This window comes from Aspergillus japonicus (genome assembly GCF_003184785.1).
Source record: "Aspergillus japonicus CBS 114.51 unplaced genomic scaffold BO86scaffold_58, whole genome shotgun sequence".
NCBI lineage: Eukaryota > Fungi > Ascomycota > Eurotiomycetes > Eurotiales > Aspergillaceae > Aspergillus > Aspergillus japonicus.
In genome coordinates this window covers 61,688-79,160 of record NW_020291695.1, presented here as the reverse complement: position 1 = coordinate 79,160, position 17,473 = coordinate 61,688, and the positions used below count along the sequence as shown (strand labels likewise).

General features: G+C 52.5%; 5 protein-coding genes across 5 annotated transcripts; 2 read left to right on the top strand and 3 right to left on the bottom strand.

Moving 5' to 3' along the window:
* Positions 1-23: 23 nt before the first annotated feature.
* BO86DRAFT_391801 (malate synthase) lies at positions 24-2,251 on the bottom strand. Its single transcript, XM_025672675.1, has 4 exons — positions 1,578-2,251; positions 885-1,510; positions 471-824; positions 24-416 (listed from the first exon to the last, which is right to left on the bottom strand). Exons 1-4 carry the CDS (start codon positions 1,936-1,938, stop codon positions 129-131), a joined length of 1,629 nt encoding a protein of 542 aa, XP_025524281.1. The 5' UTR covers positions 1,939-2,251; the 3' UTR covers positions 24-128.
* Positions 2,252-4,110: 1,859 nt separating this feature from the next.
* On the top strand, positions 4,111-6,095 carry BO86DRAFT_368670 (putative methionine aminopeptidase, type II; the record flags this gene model as incomplete). The annotated part of the gene is made up of 7 exons (XM_025670214.1): positions 4,111-4,153; positions 4,214-4,369; positions 4,445-5,052; positions 5,102-5,365; positions 5,420-5,581; positions 5,638-5,724; positions 5,782-6,095. The coding sequence occupies 7 exons, from the start codon at positions 4,111-4,113 to the stop codon at positions 5,836-5,838; spliced, it is 1,377 nt and encodes a 458-aa protein (XP_025524280.1). The 3' UTR covers positions 5,839-6,095.
* A 1,125-nt stretch (positions 6,096-7,220) lies between these two features.
* On the bottom strand, positions 7,221-12,684 carry BO86DRAFT_320810 (ABC multidrug transporter; the record flags this gene model as incomplete). The annotated part of the gene is made up of 18 exons (XM_025668313.1): positions 7,221-7,440; positions 7,501-7,875; positions 7,960-8,043; positions 8,113-8,565; positions 8,641-8,806; positions 8,861-8,925; positions 8,984-9,034; positions 9,090-9,161; positions 9,233-9,356; positions 9,422-9,781; positions 9,848-10,010; positions 10,079-10,800; positions 10,869-11,018; positions 11,079-11,162; positions 11,226-11,505; positions 11,566-11,792; positions 11,872-12,403; positions 12,469-12,684. 18 exons carry the CDS (start codon positions 12,682-12,684, stop codon positions 7,221-7,223), a joined length of 4,344 nt encoding a protein of 1,447 aa, XP_025524279.1.
* Positions 12,685-13,440: 756 nt separating this feature from the next.
* Positions 13,441-14,019, top strand: BO86DRAFT_279394 (Isochorismatase hydrolase; the record flags this gene model as incomplete). Its single annotated transcript, XM_025667313.1, has 1 exon — positions 13,441-14,019. A coding segment is annotated over one exon (579 nt), but the record flags the coding sequence as incomplete, so codon positions are not given.
* Positions 14,020-15,346: 1,327 nt separating this feature from the next.
* Positions 15,347-16,830, bottom strand: BO86DRAFT_458496 (heme-dependent oxidative N-demethylase family protein; the record flags this gene model as incomplete). Its single annotated transcript, XM_025677298.1, has 4 exons — positions 16,593-16,830; positions 16,370-16,505; positions 15,776-16,296; positions 15,347-15,688 (listed from the first exon to the last, which is right to left on the bottom strand). The coding sequence occupies exons 1-4, from the start codon at positions 16,755-16,757 to the stop codon at positions 15,347-15,349; spliced, it is 1,164 nt and encodes a 387-aa protein (XP_025524277.1). The 5' UTR covers positions 16,758-16,830.
* Positions 16,831-17,473: the final 643 nt, after the last annotated feature.

Below are 17,473 nucleotides of genomic sequence, written 5' to 3'. Positions count from 1 at the left end.
AGCAGGCCTCAAGTTATCAAAATGTCCAGGTTGGAATTATAATATCGTAGCTAACATCACAAGAAGATAATAAGAGCGTTAATCAATAACCGTTTCATCTTTTCTCCCAAGACCGAAGGCCAGCCGATCTACAGCTTGGCCGCGGGGGAGGCACTGCCCGCCGAGGAGATCTCGTTGTACAAGAGGGTGGTCAGGAAGTCCGCGTAGTCCTCGCCGGTGACCTGACCGGCGAAGTAGCGGGCGGCCTGCTGGAACTTGTTGCCGGCGGGGCCCTTGGCGGCCAGGTCGTCGGCCTGCTCCTGCAGCAGGCGCAGGGCGTAGGCCTTGTCGACCTTCTTGCCGTCGGAGGTGGTGATGCCGTGGTGCGTCCATTGCCAGAGTTGACTGCGCGAGACTTCGGCGGTGGCGGCGTCCTCCTATGTCGGGGATTAGCATTTGTTGGGGGAGGGGCAAACGAGGGAAAAGCTTACCATGAGGAAGTTGATGGGGATACAGCCCACACCCCGGAGCCATCCCTCCATGTAGGACAGGCCGATGTTCAGGTTCTTGCGGATGCCCTCCTCGGTGATCTTGCCGGGGACGTTGGTGTTCAGGAGGTCGTTGGCGGTGATGTTGACGTCCTCGCGGCGCACGAAGAGCTGGTTGGGGGTGGGCATGTGCGTGTTGAAGACATCCGAGGCGATCGCCGCCAGCGCCGGGTGGGCGACCCAGGTCCCGTCGTGACCCGCCCGCACCTCCCGCAGCTTGTCCGCTCGCACGCTCTCCATCGCCTTGTCGTTGGCCGCCGCGTCGTTCTTGATCGGGATCTGAGCTGCCATGCCGCCCTGGTGGGAATTAGCATGTTTCATCGCATCGTTTTGATTGCTTTAGGGGCCGAAACTTACCATAGCGTGAACACCTCTCCGGTGACAGGTCTTGATCAACAGCTTCACGTAGGCATCCATGAACGGCACCGTCATGGTGACGTCCGAGCGGTCCGGCAGCACGAAGTTGGGGTGCTTGCGGAACTTCTTGATGAAGGAGAAGATGTAATCCCAGCGGCCGCAGTTCAAGCCGGAGCTGTGGTCGCGGAGCTCGTAGATGATCTCGTCCATCTCGAAGGCGGCGGTGATGGTCTCGATCAGCACGGTGCCGCGGATCGTGCCCCGGGGCATGCCGATGTAGTCCTGGGCGAGGTTGAAGACGTCGTTCCACAGGCGCGCCTCCAGGTGCGACTCCATCTTGGGCAGGTAGAAGTACGGCCCGAACCCGCGGGCCACCAACTCCTTGGCGTTGTGGTAGAAGTACAGGCCGAAGTCAAACAGACTACCGGAGATGGGCTCGCCGTCGACGGTGAAGTGCTTCTCCTCGAGGTGCCAGCCTCGCGCGCGCGCGATCAACGTCGGCAGCACCCGGTCCGTCCGTAGCTTGTACTCCTTGTTGCCTTGCTTGAAGTCGACCTGGCGGCGGATCGCGTCGTAGAGGTTGACCTGGCCGTTGATCATGTTCTCCCAGGTGGGGGCGCTGGAATCTGTTCGTTGGGATGAATTAGCACCTTGAAGAAACGATAAGTATAGCAGCAGGAGCAGGCGGCGTACCTTCAAAATCAGCCATGTATGTCCAGACATCCGAGTTGAGCGCGTTCACCACCATCTTCCGGTCGGTGGGACCTGTGATCTCAACACGACGGTCGACCAGACCAGGGGCCGGGGGAGCGCCCTTCCAGGCGTCATTCTCGCGGATGTGCTTGGTTTCGGGGAGGAAGTCGGGCAGATGGCCCTTGTCGATCTCGGCTTGTCGGTCGATGCGGCGTTGAAGGAGGGCTTTGCGGGTGGAGTTGAAGGCGCGGTGGAGGATGGCAAGGAAGACGCAGGCGTCTTTGGTGAGGATCTTGCGAGCTTCAGTGCTCACAGTGCCCAGGATGGCTACGTCCTTGAGCTGGGCCTCGGATTGGCTCATGGTGAAAACTTTGGTAGCGTGAAATTGACACAGATCTCTAGTTAAGACGATAGAGGAGAAGAGGTATGGAAGGGATGTAGAAGTTGTGTAGATCGCAGCTTAAGCACATAAAGTTCCAGCTCTGCGATGGAAGGAGGGACAAGCAAAGTATATAAGTCCAACCCCCAGAATCTTATCGGAGGGCAGCAGGTGGGCTCGACGACGTCAGAGTCCACGCACAGCCGCGGCCCATGGGAAGTTCGGATCATCCATGGTCGCGGGGGTACCGCCGATAATGGAGGGGACGGAGGATGGTGGATGGAGAGAGTTTCTGACCATCAATCACCGTCGATTACCATCAGATAGACTTAGGAATGAGTCTGGGTTGCACCCACTGTTATCACCACGTGACTTCTCCGCGGGGAACAGGTCCTTTCGGCCGACTGGACCCGATTGGGGCTGGGGTTCCCCGCCCGGCACGCGCCGGCCACCGCCTCCGATTCGGGCCTTATCGTTTCTGATGACTCGATACATTCACCTCTACCCTTTGATATAGCTGGATCCCTCCCCGAAAGCTCTGATATGATATGTGTGAAGGATGTTGAACTGAGCCAGGCCGTACGGAGAGATGGTTTCTCGTCCGAAAGCATTGGCATCAACTACCTGAACTAAACCAACTAGCGCTACAGTGTTCCTTTTCCATCCTACCGAGGATGTGCGCCCTCGATAAGCCTTCCTCATCTCCCCGCATGCCCGAACAACCTCCAGCCAGCCGCGGCTGCACCAGCAAACCACCATTTAGCTGACACTGGTACACACGTCGATCATGCTCGGTACTTTTCGGGATATCCCACATCCACCTACCGATCGATTCCGACAAGAGTCATAGCTGTTTTCGCGACGACGGATGCGTTGAAGCGGTCTTCGCCACTCCTCAACAACCACATCCTGACAAGTCAATAGAAGAAGTCTTCGGTTTTCCGATGAGCGCATAAAATGGCCAGAAGCTTCAGAGACTTTTTCCCTTCCAACACTACAAGACGTACGACCAGTGTGATGCCGTGTTCCAGCTCACAGACATGTGAATGCATGTGATTCTGCGGCATACTTCTGGCGGCGTTCTTGTGGGTAACTGGGTTCAATATCTGGGGTGCCACGCGCCGCTTACCCACCAAGGGTTCCGGAATGTGGACGAGACACTCTCGGAGCATGCAGGACAACGAGTCCTAGCCTCACACGCAATCATGACACAGCGCTAATTTGTAGCTCGGGGATGGGCGTGGTCATGCTACTCATATATTCTCCGACGGCAGTTGGATGGACTTATGCCCGCACTGCCGTGTCTGCACCTCTGCTTGCTGAAATGGGAGCTATGACCACCTGCGAGCTTTGTTCGTTCCCCCACACTCCAGCATAATCTTCGAAGGGGGTTCGTCATCTGGCTTCTTGTAGTGAAGCCCAGACCCCCACCATGGGCAATGTGGAAACAATTGGTAGAGGACCTCGCGCTCAGGTCTATCAAGCTCTGTAAACATGCTCACTCCAGTATTCGAGTCAGCTGAAAAATGCTCCGACGGACTGTCCCAAGACCGCATCTTCCGAATTGAGATCGACTGAAATTCTGAGTAGCGACGGTGAGCATAGTATCATAGATGTCCTCGACAGCTCCGACGTCCCTTTGTGTCCCGAATAGACTTCGAATTCGGGATTGTGCAGAAAACCATCCACGGCAGCAGCATCATTCAGCGCCCTTTGACGCCCAATTGAGTTTGTAGCTCTACAGTAAGCTTCGAGACTGGCTGTTGGTCATGTTTTCCCTGGATGACTCTATAATCAACACAATCGCAAGCCATGTAGCCAAACTCGATCAAATTGTGCTATTCATATTACATCTTTAGGGCATGTGATCCTCTTCTGTTGAGATTGTGACATACTACAGGAGAACCAAAACATGGCATGGCAACCATATGGTCTCGTGCCCTGTATTTTACTTAAGGCCTTCCTGAACGTCTGGAAAGCACACCAAATTTAGATTTAATCTGCTGCTGGCGGGGAAGCTGCTGACTCAGCAGGCCCAGGGTCTATCACGGAAATCACGCGGGGCGATCCTCTGTTTTCTCTGCAACCACATCATCCTCAACACCAACAGTCCATGCCAGTCGCGTGCGTGACAGCTTATACAATTACTTCAACATGGGATCTAAGACCCCCGAGGGACATCGGCAGGAACCCGATGGTATGTGCCATCTCAACCCTAAGAATGAATCCTTGGATCTAACTTGACCGTGTGACTTAGCCCCCAACTCCGACTTCAAGCCCGCCAATCCTCAAGTCAAGGTCTCTCGAAATGGCTCCGGCTCTGCGGACTTGGATCGAGGGATCATCAGCGACGATGATGACGACGACGACAATTCGAAGGAAGAAAATGGGGTGAACGGAGCCTCGACTGCTGGTACGTTCGCAACAATCATCACCACTCGGATCAACCTTATAAACAACACTGATACAATCACACCCCCCCACCTAGACAAAAAACAAAAGAAACGCAAGAGGTCCAAGAAGAAGAAGAAGACAACCCCCACTGCGCAGACCACCCCACCGCGGGTGCCGCTCTCCACCCTCTTCCCGTCCGGCCAGTACCCGCGCGGAGAACTCGTCCCCTACGCCGAGGACGAGAACACCGCCCGCACGACCGACGAAGAACTGCGCTACAACTCCCGCCTCTGGGACGACGACTTCCTGCCCGACTACCGCAAGGCGGCCGAGGTCCACCGCCAGGTCCGCCAGTATGCCCAGCGGGAACTGATCAAGCCGGGCGCCAGCCTCACCGACATCGCCGAGGGGATCGAGGATGGCGTGCGCGCGCTCACCGGCCACCAGGGCCTGGAACCCGGCGACGCTTTTCATGCGGGCATGGGGTTTCCGACCGGCCTGTGTCTGAACAATGTGGCGGCGCACTGGACGCCGAACCCCGGCGCCAAGGATGTCATTCTGGATAAGAACGACGTTCTCAAGGTGGACTTCGGGGTCCATGTGAATGGGCGCATTGTCGACTCCGCGTTCACGGTCGCGTTCGAGGACAAGTACGATAACCTCCTGACTGCCGTGAAGGAGGCGACCAATACTGGTATCAAGGTATGTGCAGTGACTCCGAGGACACAGGCCAGATGACTGATTTGACTAGCATGCCGGTATTGATGCGAGGATGGGCGAAATCGGCGCAGCCATCCAGGAGGTGATGGAAAGCTACGAGGTCGAGATCGACGGGAAGACCCGCCCCGTTAAAGCCATTCGCAACATCACCGGGCACGATATTCTGCGCTATCAGATTCATGGCGGGAAGCAGGTCCCGTTCATTAAGAGCAACAATCGCGACAAAATGGAGGAAGGAGAAGTGTTCGCCATCGAGACGTTCGGAAGCACAGGGAAGGGGTACCTAGAGGATGATGTACGTATACGCCGATTCTCAGGTTCGATTCAGGTTCTGATAACTTCTCAACAGGTGGGCCTCTACGGCTACGGTAGAAACACCGATGTGTCTGGTGCCAACCTGCGTCTCGCATCTGCGAAGTCCCTGCTGACGACCATCGATTCGAATTTCGGGTCGATTGTTTTCTGTCGTCGCTATCTGGAGAGACTTGGGGTGTCCCATTATCATCTCGGGGTGAGTATTTCCATGGCCACGGGCTATTTGGTTTCTGTTACTGACGAGTTCCATAGATGAAAAGCCTGATCGATAATGGTATTGTCGAGTCTTATGCGCCGCTTGTCGACGTGAAGGGCTCCTACACCGCCCAGTTCGAACATGTATGGCTCCCTTCCGCTATGTGATACACCTTGGATTGAAATTAATTCGTGCTCTAGACCATTCTCCTCCACAGCGGCGGCAAGGAAGTCATCAGTCGTGGTGACGATTACTAGGTTAGCTATTCAGTTTGACATCTATAGACGATGTCGCTGGCGTTTTGCTTTGCCTGTTTACTTTTGACTAAGTAATGCTTCGTTCAACCCTTCGATAACCTCGGATTCAACATCCGTTCAGGTACATGTTCGCTCGAATCCTGATTGCTGCATTTTTGTTGCCTTGGGTGCGCTGTCGCGTATCAACGCATCCTAGTCCAGTCATTACCTCCATTTGAATATGAAACACCGGTTTACTGATCGGGCTTCACTCTCCGCCTCCCTGTCACGATAGACGTAGTATAGGACACAACTCCTACTAGATAGCCCCTATGATACTGTTATCTCTCAAGCTGTTATGCGATCAGTCACGGATCCTCCAGCAACTGCCTCGCCGTCTTCCGTTCCTCCGGCATTCGCTTCAGCATCGACCGGACGAGTCTTAGAAACGAGGCTGTCTCCTCCCCAAACAGGCGCTTCTTCCGACGGGCACAGCCGCCTCTGCCCCTGCAATTCAGGGCCCTGACCACACATCAGCCCGGCGTTCCAAACCAACAACAGTGGAGAAAAGAAACCCAAGCCTATCACAAGGATCAAAACTGGTGGATAGGGTGGGTTGCACACTCTATAAGACCTCTGCACTGCAGCCTTAGCAGATATCTAGTGTGCTGACTTGGCCTACGGTAAGGAGGTAAGTTCTTATTACACCCCCTTAATACGCCGGTAGTCTAACTAAAGCTGAAATTTGTATAGAAATCTCTTTTCAAAAAGTATAGATTGATGATAGAATATTTTATAGACTTACTTTCTCCTGCAGAACAGCAGCGTTCAATCCACTTTTTTTACAATCGACCAAAATATGGTATATTTTTATAGAATATCTCACAGCCAGCAAGCCGACGACAAAGATTCCGGCAAAAAGCAGTCGGACGACCAAGAATCGTATGACAAGAAGTCCAACGATGATGATGCGAATGAGGACCAGGAGAGCGGCAACAAAGGCAGCAAATGATATCGCGACAAAGAGGGCAAGGAGGATAGCGAGGGCAAGGATCAAGTGATCAGCAAAGACGGTGACAAGGACGGCAAAGTTGAAAGTTACAAGGACGATGACAAGCAGGATACAAGGACTCCAATGACGAAGTTGATGGCAACGAGAGCCAGGAGGATGGCCAAGTCAGCGAAAATCGACTCAAGGAGTCTGCCATCAGGGCTGATCCCAACACTAGGCTCAGAGACCACCAAGCTACTATGAGGGACTGGCAATTGGTGTGACATGACCGACTATGTACTGTACTCGGGCTGCGTGTGGCATCAGATGCACTGGCCCTTGGGCTATCGCTTGCGTTATCTAACAAGGATCTCCACTACCCAGCGTAGACTTTCCAGCCAATCTCCCTGGCCTACTCGCAATTCCCAGCCTCGTAGAACACCCGAAAACGCGACTTTCTTCCCAGCAAAGTTGCCGGCGAATCGAACTCGACCACCTCGCCGTGATCGAGCAGTACCACACGATCGCTATCCAGGATGGTATCGAGCCGATGCGCAATCGTGATTACCGTGCAGTCCTTAAAACGCTCTCGAATGACCTTCTGGATAAGTCGTTCTGTGGCGACATCGATGCTGTTTGGGGGAACAAGGTGAGTAGGTCAGGATAGAGAAGAGAAGGCAGAGATGACTTACTCGCTAGTGGCTTCGTCCAGCACCACAACCCTGCACCGCTTCAGTATCGCGCGGCCCAGGCAGAACAGTTGCTTCTGTCCATGCGAGAGATGGACCTGAGACATGTCGGTGTCGAGACCGCCCTGCTGTTCGATTATTTTCTCCAGGTGAACGGCAGCCAGTGCTTGATTAACGCTGACATCATCGGAGACGCTGTGAGGGTCCATATTATCACGGACAGAGCCGGGCAAGAAGCAGGGCTCCTGGGGAATGGCATTCATGGCGGTGCGGACGATATTGGCCGGCAGTGTCGAGGTGGCGATGCCGTCAATGATGATACTTCCTTCAGTCACCTCGATCATTTTGAATAATGCCATCATCAAGGAGGATTTGCCGCTATCAATGTCACGGTTGACGCACACTGTCAGTTTGGATGCTATTATGACGGTATCAAGGTTTGGACCTTCACCGTTGACTTACCTGCCAGTTCGACCGCACACTCCGACCTTCTCCCCGGGCTCGATTCTCAAAGACATCTTACGCAGAGCCGGGACAGTCCCAGTCCTGGCACGTGTTTGTGAGACTCAATACAATTTCGGAAATACAGCAGCAAGGAAAACGTGGAAGACTTACTGGTACGTGGCAGTGAGATTCTGGAACTCGATATGCCCTCGGTCCGGCCAGTTCTCGGGAGGTGTCGTGGTCTCTGTGGAGAGCTCCTCCGCCGGGGTCTCGCTGGCATAGTCTCGAACACGCCCGATCGAGGTCAGGGATGTTTCAAACTCGGTCCAGACCATGATGATGTCAGTCAAGATGCCGCTCAAGCTGATAACGTTTGAGAGGGCTACGCCTGCGAAACCAGGGCTGATCCGATCTTTGAGTCCAATGAGCAGCCCGATCAGAAGAAGCACAAATCCGGCAGCCAGGCAGTCCATGACCAGGGCCAGCCAGCGTTGGACACAGAATAGAAGATAGAACGGGGTCTGCGATCGAGTCAAGTGCTTGTGGTTTTGCCGAATCAGTCCTTCTTGCCATCCAAAGGCGCGGACTGTAGCCAGTCCATCGAGAGACTCCATGAACTGCGAGCTGTAAGGGGAAGATAACTCAGGCTTAGTGGTGCTTGCCCAAGGAGCGCGTCTGACAGTGTAGCGTGACACTTACTAGAGGGGGCCCTTGTTCTCCAGGTCCATCTTCCGTAGCTGCCGCGAGGTTCTCAGATAGACCTTCTGCAGCACAAACATCACTAAGAATATCACCGGATACGAAATCGCCACCCAATACGATGAAGTCATGATCAGGAGTATCTGGCCCAGCATAATAAGGCCACCTGTCGTTGACATTAACAACCATGCACCGGACAAGGGGAAACGACGGTACTGACTGCAGAAAATGTTTAAAAGCGCCATGGGTAGCTCCGTGTCAACAAACTGTATATCCTGACTGAATCTGCATCATGAAACAGGAGTTAGACCCATCCCGGATACAGTTTCAACCATCAACCAACCTGGAAATAATTGAACCAAGCTTGGTTGCTTGAAAGAAAGACATGGGCGCCCTGTCATTGGTGTTAGAACTAATGATGTTGTCAAAAATGCTTCCGGCGCAATCACCGAAAAGTCGTTTGCACAAGGGTCCAGTGGAGGGATCGCCCTGCGGACGATACAACGTTGATCACAGCATGCCTGGTCGAGGATCAGTAAGCGGACTAAATGCACGGTGGGAAAGAAGAGCAGGGGAGATGGAATGCACGCACCATCCCAGAACAGCGAGAGTTATAAGGCAGGAGCACTGAAAAAGTGCATAGATGCCCATATACATAGCTTGATGATATCCGGGATGTCTCTCATTTGCTTCACTCCACCATTCTGCCCAGACATCTAACCACTTGAATCAGCATTATCTCAAAGCATAGCATATCTATTCAACAGGTGGGCGCCCTTACATGGGAAGCAGAAGAGAAAAGCGTACGCAATGGCAATTAGTACATAAGCCAGAGAAAAGAGCTTTCCGATCGACAGCATGTAATAGACCATCACATTCACCCTGTTAGCTGACTCCGTTGCTGCCGAACTTGAGCCAATCTCAGAGACTGCAACCTGTGGCTTTTCCACAGTTGAGGAGTTAGCTTGTGTGCTGGGCAGTTTGGCATCCATTTCAATTTCGGGGATAGGGGTAGGCGCGTGGGATGTATCACTCGTTGGCGGGCTCGGGCGCCGTTGCAACTCGGACAGCGACTCCTGTTCCACCACTTCACCATTCGCACTGAGACGAATAATGTGATCAGCGTAAGAAGCGTGGTGCTCTTAGTGCATGAAGTTGTCGGTTAGCTAGATCAGCCCGGTCCGAAAGGTATGAGGAGGTTTCTCACCTGCATGGGTTGCCAACACTGTTGTACTGCCATTATTCCGTAAAAGCCCACTAGGCCCCAGCAAACGTTGGAGAACTTTGGCTTCTGTAGTAGCATCAAGCCCACCGAGGATATCATCAAGAATATAGACACTGCGTCTTGCATAGATCGCTCGAGCGAGTGACTGCAATGAGTTTGGTCAGAATAGCGCACACAAGATCGTAGGAACAGACATTAGAGTGAGTGGCCTACCACGCGCTGCTTCTGACCCCCACTCAGATTTGCCCCATTGTCACCCAACTGCGTATCATTTCCATCTTGGAAGTGGAGAAGGTCCTCATCAAGGGCACAGGCGTGAAGGACGGTTTTGTACCAACGTTCATCGTAGTCGGAGAATGCCACAATGTTGTTTCTTAGGGTTCCGTCCCGAACCCAAGGTGTTTGAGCACAATATGCTGTGGTGCCAGTGGAGACAATTATCTCACCCTCCGAGGCAGGGATTTCACCAAGGAGCGCATGCAGCAAACTGGTTTTCCCGCAGCCAACAGGCCCAAAGATCATGGTGAGCTTCTGCCTGGGAATTGACAGGCTAATGTTGCACAGCACCGGGGTTACTCCTCCCGGCCAGATGAAACTCGCGCTCCTGATAGTAATGGCAGCAGCAGTTGTAGCCGATGATTTTTCTTCAACTTCAACATTCGCCGGCTTGAGTTTGTTGAGGGTGGATGCAACAATCTTGCGTTGGTCAGACCTCGGGTCAGTGAGCAGAAACTGCTGGATCCGTTGAAAACAAGCCACCATCGAGGCCAATTCCGGGGCAGATTGAAAGAGCATGCTCAAGGGCTGTGAGATCAGCATCAATAGTGATAGGGAGGAGAACATTCGACCAGCATCCAGGGTGACATGGCGTGCATGGTCTGCGGCAATAAAGACTGCAAAGGTCAGCACCGGGGATATGATGACCGGAAGGAATCCTGCTCAGAAAGTCAGTCACTGTCCCACCATAGCTCTTTACTAGAGGGAATATATATGTTAGACTCACCCATCATCATTGCGCCAATTTCCCACCACCTGAACCCAGCAGCAACTTTAAGCTCGTTTTCCCGCGCCTGTTGGAGTATCCCCATCACTTTGCGCATTAAGCCAGACATTCTCAGGCTTTTCATCGCAGAAAGGGTGCTGGAGGTTATTCCTGACATTTATAAGTCCTTCATCCAAGTTGAAATTCCGGCCTCAAAGCTTGGCAACGTACCGACTCGTTTTTCAACCACCCCCATCCAGGCTTCTTGCTGACGACCCGCAGAGGCTCCAAACCTCATGGTTAGCAAAGCACATACTGCACGACAAGTCAGTTTCTTCCGAATACTTCCAGAGCGCTGACTGGTGGAATTTTGCATACCAGCTGCGATTACAAGTGAAGGCACAACAGCGACACCAACTTGCCGTTCCAGCAACCAGGCTCCGAACGCAACTTGGATAAAATTCGCCCATATCTCGTGGATCATTCTCAGACCACCGACAATTCGCTCGACATCAGCATTCATGATCGTCAAGGCGGAGGACCTAGTGGTGGATGATACGTCGAGGCTGAGGGTCTTGCGGTAAACAACCGCAACTAAAGCGCCTCGCACGCAGGTAATGAACTGATAGGTCTGATGCCAATACCACGCCGTGGTCATCTACGGCTGCGTCAGTAATTGCCCAGGGTCGGTATCACGGGAGAAATATCACGCTCATACCGCAATTCCGACATAGACGATTGCGTAGGCGCCAAGTAGTCCGTAGCCGATATTCCGCTCGGGTGGTGTGCTGGGTGCATGGATGTAGTTGACCATTTGGACCAAGAGAAGAGGCTGTGTAAGGGTCAATGCAATGAGACAGAGCCTCGGCAGGATTGGGCTCAGAAGTCGCATCTTCAAAGCTTGAATCGTGGACACCAGGAGGGCATTCTTCCCGGTCTTGACAGCTACAAGAGCATTAGTGTTCAACTTTCTCTCCCACTGGATCAATGAGACGAAGACAATGGCAGCATGAAAAAGAGATACCTCGTTCCCAGACATCCCACAGGTCCTTCTCTAGGTTCACTGTACTGAACCCGGCCGGCATGGGATAGAGATCTTCGAATGCAAGCTCACGAATATAGCCCAGCCGGATGAGGTTGTTGATCCAAAGAAAGAAGGTTTTGGAAACGATGCCTGCAAAATCTTCCGGACTCTTGGGAGCATTGTGCTTCTGCATCAACCATCGGGTCTTGGGAACCGATTCCACGACGGTCTGTACTCCCCTCATGACGAAGGTCGCGGTGAAAATACTTGCAATGCTGGTTCTTACATTGGCAAGCCAAAGCGACCGTACCTGCACGCCATCAAGCAGGAGAGTTAACAGCAAATAACCATTTATGAGAGATGATGGTCGCGTGGTCTTCCTATGTTCGGCGTAGGAAAGCAGTGCCAGTCCAATTGCCGCAACCAGGTTCAATGCAGTGGCTGCAATTGATACTCTGGTGCGGTCCGCGGGGACCAGACAATAGATCACCAACAGGGCCAGTTGAAGGCAGGCAGAAATTGTGGATGCTGTCTTTTTTCGGCTGTGAGCTCTCTTTCCCATGTCCCCTTGTTCCTGATATGCATTTCCGCACTCACCAGTTTGGATCCTAGCAGGGCCCACCCGCTGACTAGGTAATGTCTTTGGCATAGTTGGTAGCCTCTCCCTACGGCGAAGAGCAGGAAAAGCGAGGATGGCAGAATGGACAGCACTGACTGTTCGAAAAGCAGTGTAAAGTCAAATGCACGACGGCAAGGGTGCACTGTTGGACCCCAAAGATCGTCCAAGGCGAATGAGCATCTTTGCTGTGACATAGTGACAATATCGTTTCTGGGTCAGAGGGGAGGAATATTTGCGTCGATAGCAAGGGCATTCAAAGCGGGCACCTCTTTAAGGGCCGTTAGGTTCCGGGTCGAATAAAAAGCACACTGTTCACGCTTTTTTGGGTTGGGTTCCTTTTCTACCTGTAGATTGATACGAGCCAATCTTCCTTCATCAAGGCGTTTGCATAAGATAAGAGGCACATGGGGCGAATGTCAATGGACCCGGACATGGTCCGACATTCTTCAGGAGATAAGTACTACAATCTATGGGTGGATATGATCGAGATAGGGCATGCACATATGAACCCATGTACCGCTACTGGTCTATGCTGTATTAGCTGTGCTTGTCCGAGGAGGTGATTGATGCTTTCCACCCACTCGGCTGCAGAAAATCCCGCCAACATCTGCATCCAGCCATGCATGAGGCCACCAATGCAGTAAAATCAGGCGTGGATCTGCGTTTCGTATCTCACCGGACGAAAATAACTCAGGCATTCCAGAGGGCTGCCACGGCGGCTTCCCGTTGGACTCCGCTGCACGAAGCATGAGAGATGCATTCAAGGACTCCAAGGCGTCGCAGTCACTCGGACATGACCGATGATGACCGATGCATGACTTGTGGGGTAGCGATTGTTGCAGGAGGTATTTGAGCTCGTCTAGTTGGAGTCGATACCTGAATCTGGCTCATTCTTCTTTGCGCTTTTCACCTTCGCCTTGATCGACATGGCTTCCCCAACCCGCACTGCGTTGTTGCTCATCGACATCCAGCAGGGCTTCTCGCATCCCACCCATTGGGGCACGCAGCGCTCAACACCGCAGTTTGAACAGAATGTTACTGCTCTCCTGGCCGCCTTCCGCACTACGCCTGGTGCTCATGTTCTTCACGTCTGTCACCATTCCACCTTCCTTGGGTCGCCTCTGCACCCGTCGAAGCCAGGTGCGGACTTCATGCCATACGCACGACCGATCAAGGGCGAGGCCGTCTTTTCCAAGACCACCAACTCTCCTTTCATCGAGACGGATCTCGCCGATGTCTTGCGCCAGTTGAACTTGCAGCGGCTAGTGATTATCGGACTGATGACGGCTCACTGTGTCAGCACAACCCTCCGCGCCGCGTCCAATCTACGGGTGGTCAACCATGGCTATGGCTGCGTTGTCAAGGATGGAAGCGAGCCCCAGGCAGAGATCATCCTTGTGCAGGATGCCACAGCCACCTTCAACGTTCAATTCGACGGGCGTGAGTACGACGCCGAGGCAGTCCATGCCATCCACCTCGCCACCATGAAGGACGAATTCTGCGATGTCACCACTACCGCGCATGTTCTCGGCCGGATGCAGGCCTCTGGAACGCAGAGTTGGAGCGAACGTACCGTAATCGATGCAGACAGTAAGCCGCAGGGACGGCAAGCGAGGATATCTAGTCGTCTCTAAGCGTCGGCTGCCTGGGTCAGACGGCGATGACCGAGTGGGCCTACCTTCGTTAGTTTTTGATGTTTCATCCAAGCCTTGCAAATTCTACTTCTCTGAAATCGGTATGATTTGACCTGTGGGCCGTAAGCGCTAAACTGGAATGTAATGTTGTATTCTGCGTGTGGGAGATAGAATACTCCTCCCTTGATGATTTTCGGCATCAAATGCTTACTGTATGTACTGTATGTATGTATAAATGTATCCATCGGTCTAAATATGCTTAACGTTACTTGAGTTACGCATACGCGGGGAAATTGCTGCAATAGCTGCAGGAATGACCGACGGATTCCGGCTCCTTCGAGTGCCGATTAGGGCTAGAGGATGAGCTGTCACTGCAGACTCACTGCAGACTCCGCCCCCTTGGCATCAGGCGTCCACAAAGCTTAGCGGTACTGAAGCTGTATCCCTCTCTACTTATCATGTCAGGCGATATAATTAGTCTCTCATCGCTCTTATCATTGACCTACCCCTCTATGCAACTACCCCTCCATGCATCTACCCCGCTATGCTTCTGCCCATGTCTCCATTTCAACTACCCCTCCGTAAGATGATGTGGGGCGAATCCAGCGGCTTTGGATCCCTCGCGCAACTGACATGGCGAGGCTGGACTCGGTGCAAATCGTCTGAAAACGGCGGGCAATGTTAGGCGAACCGACGAATCGGACGATTAGAAGCACACTAGACAGACAGATCGTGTCAAATAACAGGTCATACATGCACCTGTCTTGCAAAATACTTCGCCTGACATGCCACGGTATTGGTATTACATTTCGCCGTGAGCCTCATACTCTGTATTGTATTGTCCTGTACTGTACTGTACTGTGCTTCGCGATTCAGTCTGTATGTACAGTAGCATACATACATCTGCGCAACCAATACAGTAAAATATGCATGCATTGCTTACATGTATCAAGGGCATCTCCAACCGTGAAGATTGACTCCCTGATCAGGCCATTGATGGCTCGTGGTGAGACCTCGGAAAGAAAATCATTTTTGCAATTTGTCTTTGTAACATGATCTAAAATTGCCAAGGATGACTAAGAAGAATATGTTTCTTGCAAGCAGAGTTGTCCTGAACCCCTCATACCTGAAGCCCTCATACCCTATACAAACATGTTGATGAACAGCCCCCCCCCCCCCCGCCCCCACTTCCTCGCTCCTTTTTATCGTGCAGAGAAAACGCTTAGAGGCTCTGCTGCTGACGGAGGTAAGGATAGATGGCTTCACTCCAAAGCGGCCGCATCTTGTACACACCCAATTTCTCTGGCATGCTCTCGATGGCATCGGCGAGCGCGGGGCCATTGCCTTCGGCTCGCACATCCTGCAGCGAGGTCATGTATGAGCGGACACAGAAGATAACTGCGCGCGACCTCGCCAGCCGGGTCAAAGTCTGATGCTCCACCCGGAGATAACAGTCGCCTAGGTTGACAGCACGCGGTTTGAGGGGTAGTTGATTATCCTTCTCGGGATAGAAGTTATTGCCATCCATGCGGAAGAGATCCCGGCCATCAGTCTGGAGACTCCACTGTGTGCCACGTCAGTCAAAAGGGTTTCCAAGGAATGGAAGCACAAGAGGATCCCTTGTAGGTGCTTCTAGATGGTTAGCTCTTACATTCATCCTTCCCACGAAGACTCCTGGCTCAAGGCGGACAAGAAATCGGTCTGCACCTTTGCCAATACGAGCTTCAAATCCAGGTACGGGCTGGTGAATCTCGCGCATTGACATGCCTACACGCGAAGGGCTTAGAAATCCCCCGGGGAAGCAGGCAATGTAACCCTGCAGTCTCAACTCATTTTCCGCATCGGGACACATAATATAGAAGTCTTCTTCGACGTTCTCACCCAGGTTGCGCAGCATGGTCAGTGGAGTCAGTCCCGCGAGATCGACAGAATAGGACTGGTTGGTGACCTTGTTGTGGAGAGTCTTGCCGCGCAGTTCGAACATTGTAGGATAGCGTCGGGGTAGGAGGTCCATGACTTCCTCGTAAAGCTCTGCAATGGCCGGGTCGACGATGAGGTTGCTCCCAAAGACCTCCTTGGGATTGGTCTGCATGACTTGCTTACGTTCCTCGATGCGGTCGAGGTAGCCTCGGTCAATACGGATCCACTCCTCCTTGGGCATTTTCTTGATCCCTGTCTCAGGTAGAGTTTGTTGAGGTCAGATTTCGAGCACCATGGCGCATGAAGAACAAGGAATGAGGCTCACCCATTGAAACGTGCTGCATGGTCTTGAAAGGTCGGTAGTCGATTGGATTGATCGTGCGATAGTTAAAGTCTGTCAGTGGTGTGATAGTAGTAGTTTCGCCGGATGGGTAATTGTGGCCCGGCTGTTCTTTCTTTTTCTGAAAGTCCATGCATTAGCATTCTGTCCCGGCAAGATATCGCCAATCGAAAAGTCCATGGCATGACAGATTGTTACGAGGTACTACCAGTTCTTTGCGGTTGTTCCTCTCCGCCAAGCTCGGAGATATCATCATCCAAAAGGTCAGATAAGCTAGTACTCCAGTGGTGGCAAGCAGCCATGCGGCGGTGATGGAATTGACCCCCTTGGGGATCATCTCCATAAGGGCCTTGCCATGGTGATACTCGACCATTGTGGACTCACAGTAAGATCCTAGAAAACAATGTGGAGTGGAGTGCAGAAATGAGGTCAGAGGGATATGCCCGTGTGTCTTGTTCTCAAAGCTGGCTCCATAGTCTGGTAGCCTTGCGAACGCGTGGTTTATATATTTCTTCGGACACCACCCTTCTCTGCCTCGCCCGTGAATCCGGATCAGACAACCCTCTGAGAGCACGGTATTCTGATGTATTAAAATGATGCCTTGAATCACGACGGCAAATCCATATAAGGGTTGAGTATTGATCATACGTCGTGTTTCCTCCTCCTTTTGTCTTCTTTCTTGTTCGCTCAAGTTTCGTGTGTATTTGCAATATTTTGGCTGGCTATCTTACTATACAGTAATCAAAGTACAAGAAAGGTAACGCATGCAGCGCTCTTGTAATATAACAAAATGCAGCTAGGGATCCTCCAGTATGGGGTCCTCTTCATGGCCTGTACTAATTCAAAGTCGGAAGGTGGGGGAGACAAGGAAACACTTAGGAGAGATGCTTGATAGAAAGCAGCCGTTACTTCGGCGCCTGTCCGAATGAAGCTGTAAGATTGGTAGAAACTGCAATATCGAGTAACAATTTTTCTGAAAGGATGTCACTACTTCCTTCATTATCCGGGTGATTTGGAGACGTGGTGCCGTGCCAACCGAGAGGGCCATTAATACATGATGGGCTTTGTATCAGTCGGATGGCCGCGTGT

What these genes read in the sequence shown, in the direction of transcription:
- BO86DRAFT_391801 (XM_025672675.1), bottom strand. Translation starts at nt 1,938, where the DNA reads ATGAGCCAATCCGAGGCCCAGCTCAAGGACGTAGCCATCCTGGGCACT. An exon ending in ATACATGGCTGATTTTGAAG is followed by an intron (nt 1,511 to 1,577) that starts GTACGCCGCCTG and finishes CCCAACGAACAG; the next exon opens with ATTCCAGCGCCCCCACCTGG. An exon ending in GGAGAGGTGTTCACGCTATG is followed by an intron (nt 825 to 884) that starts GTAAGTTTCGGC and finishes AATTCCCACCAG; the next exon opens with GGCGGCATGGCAGCTCAGAT.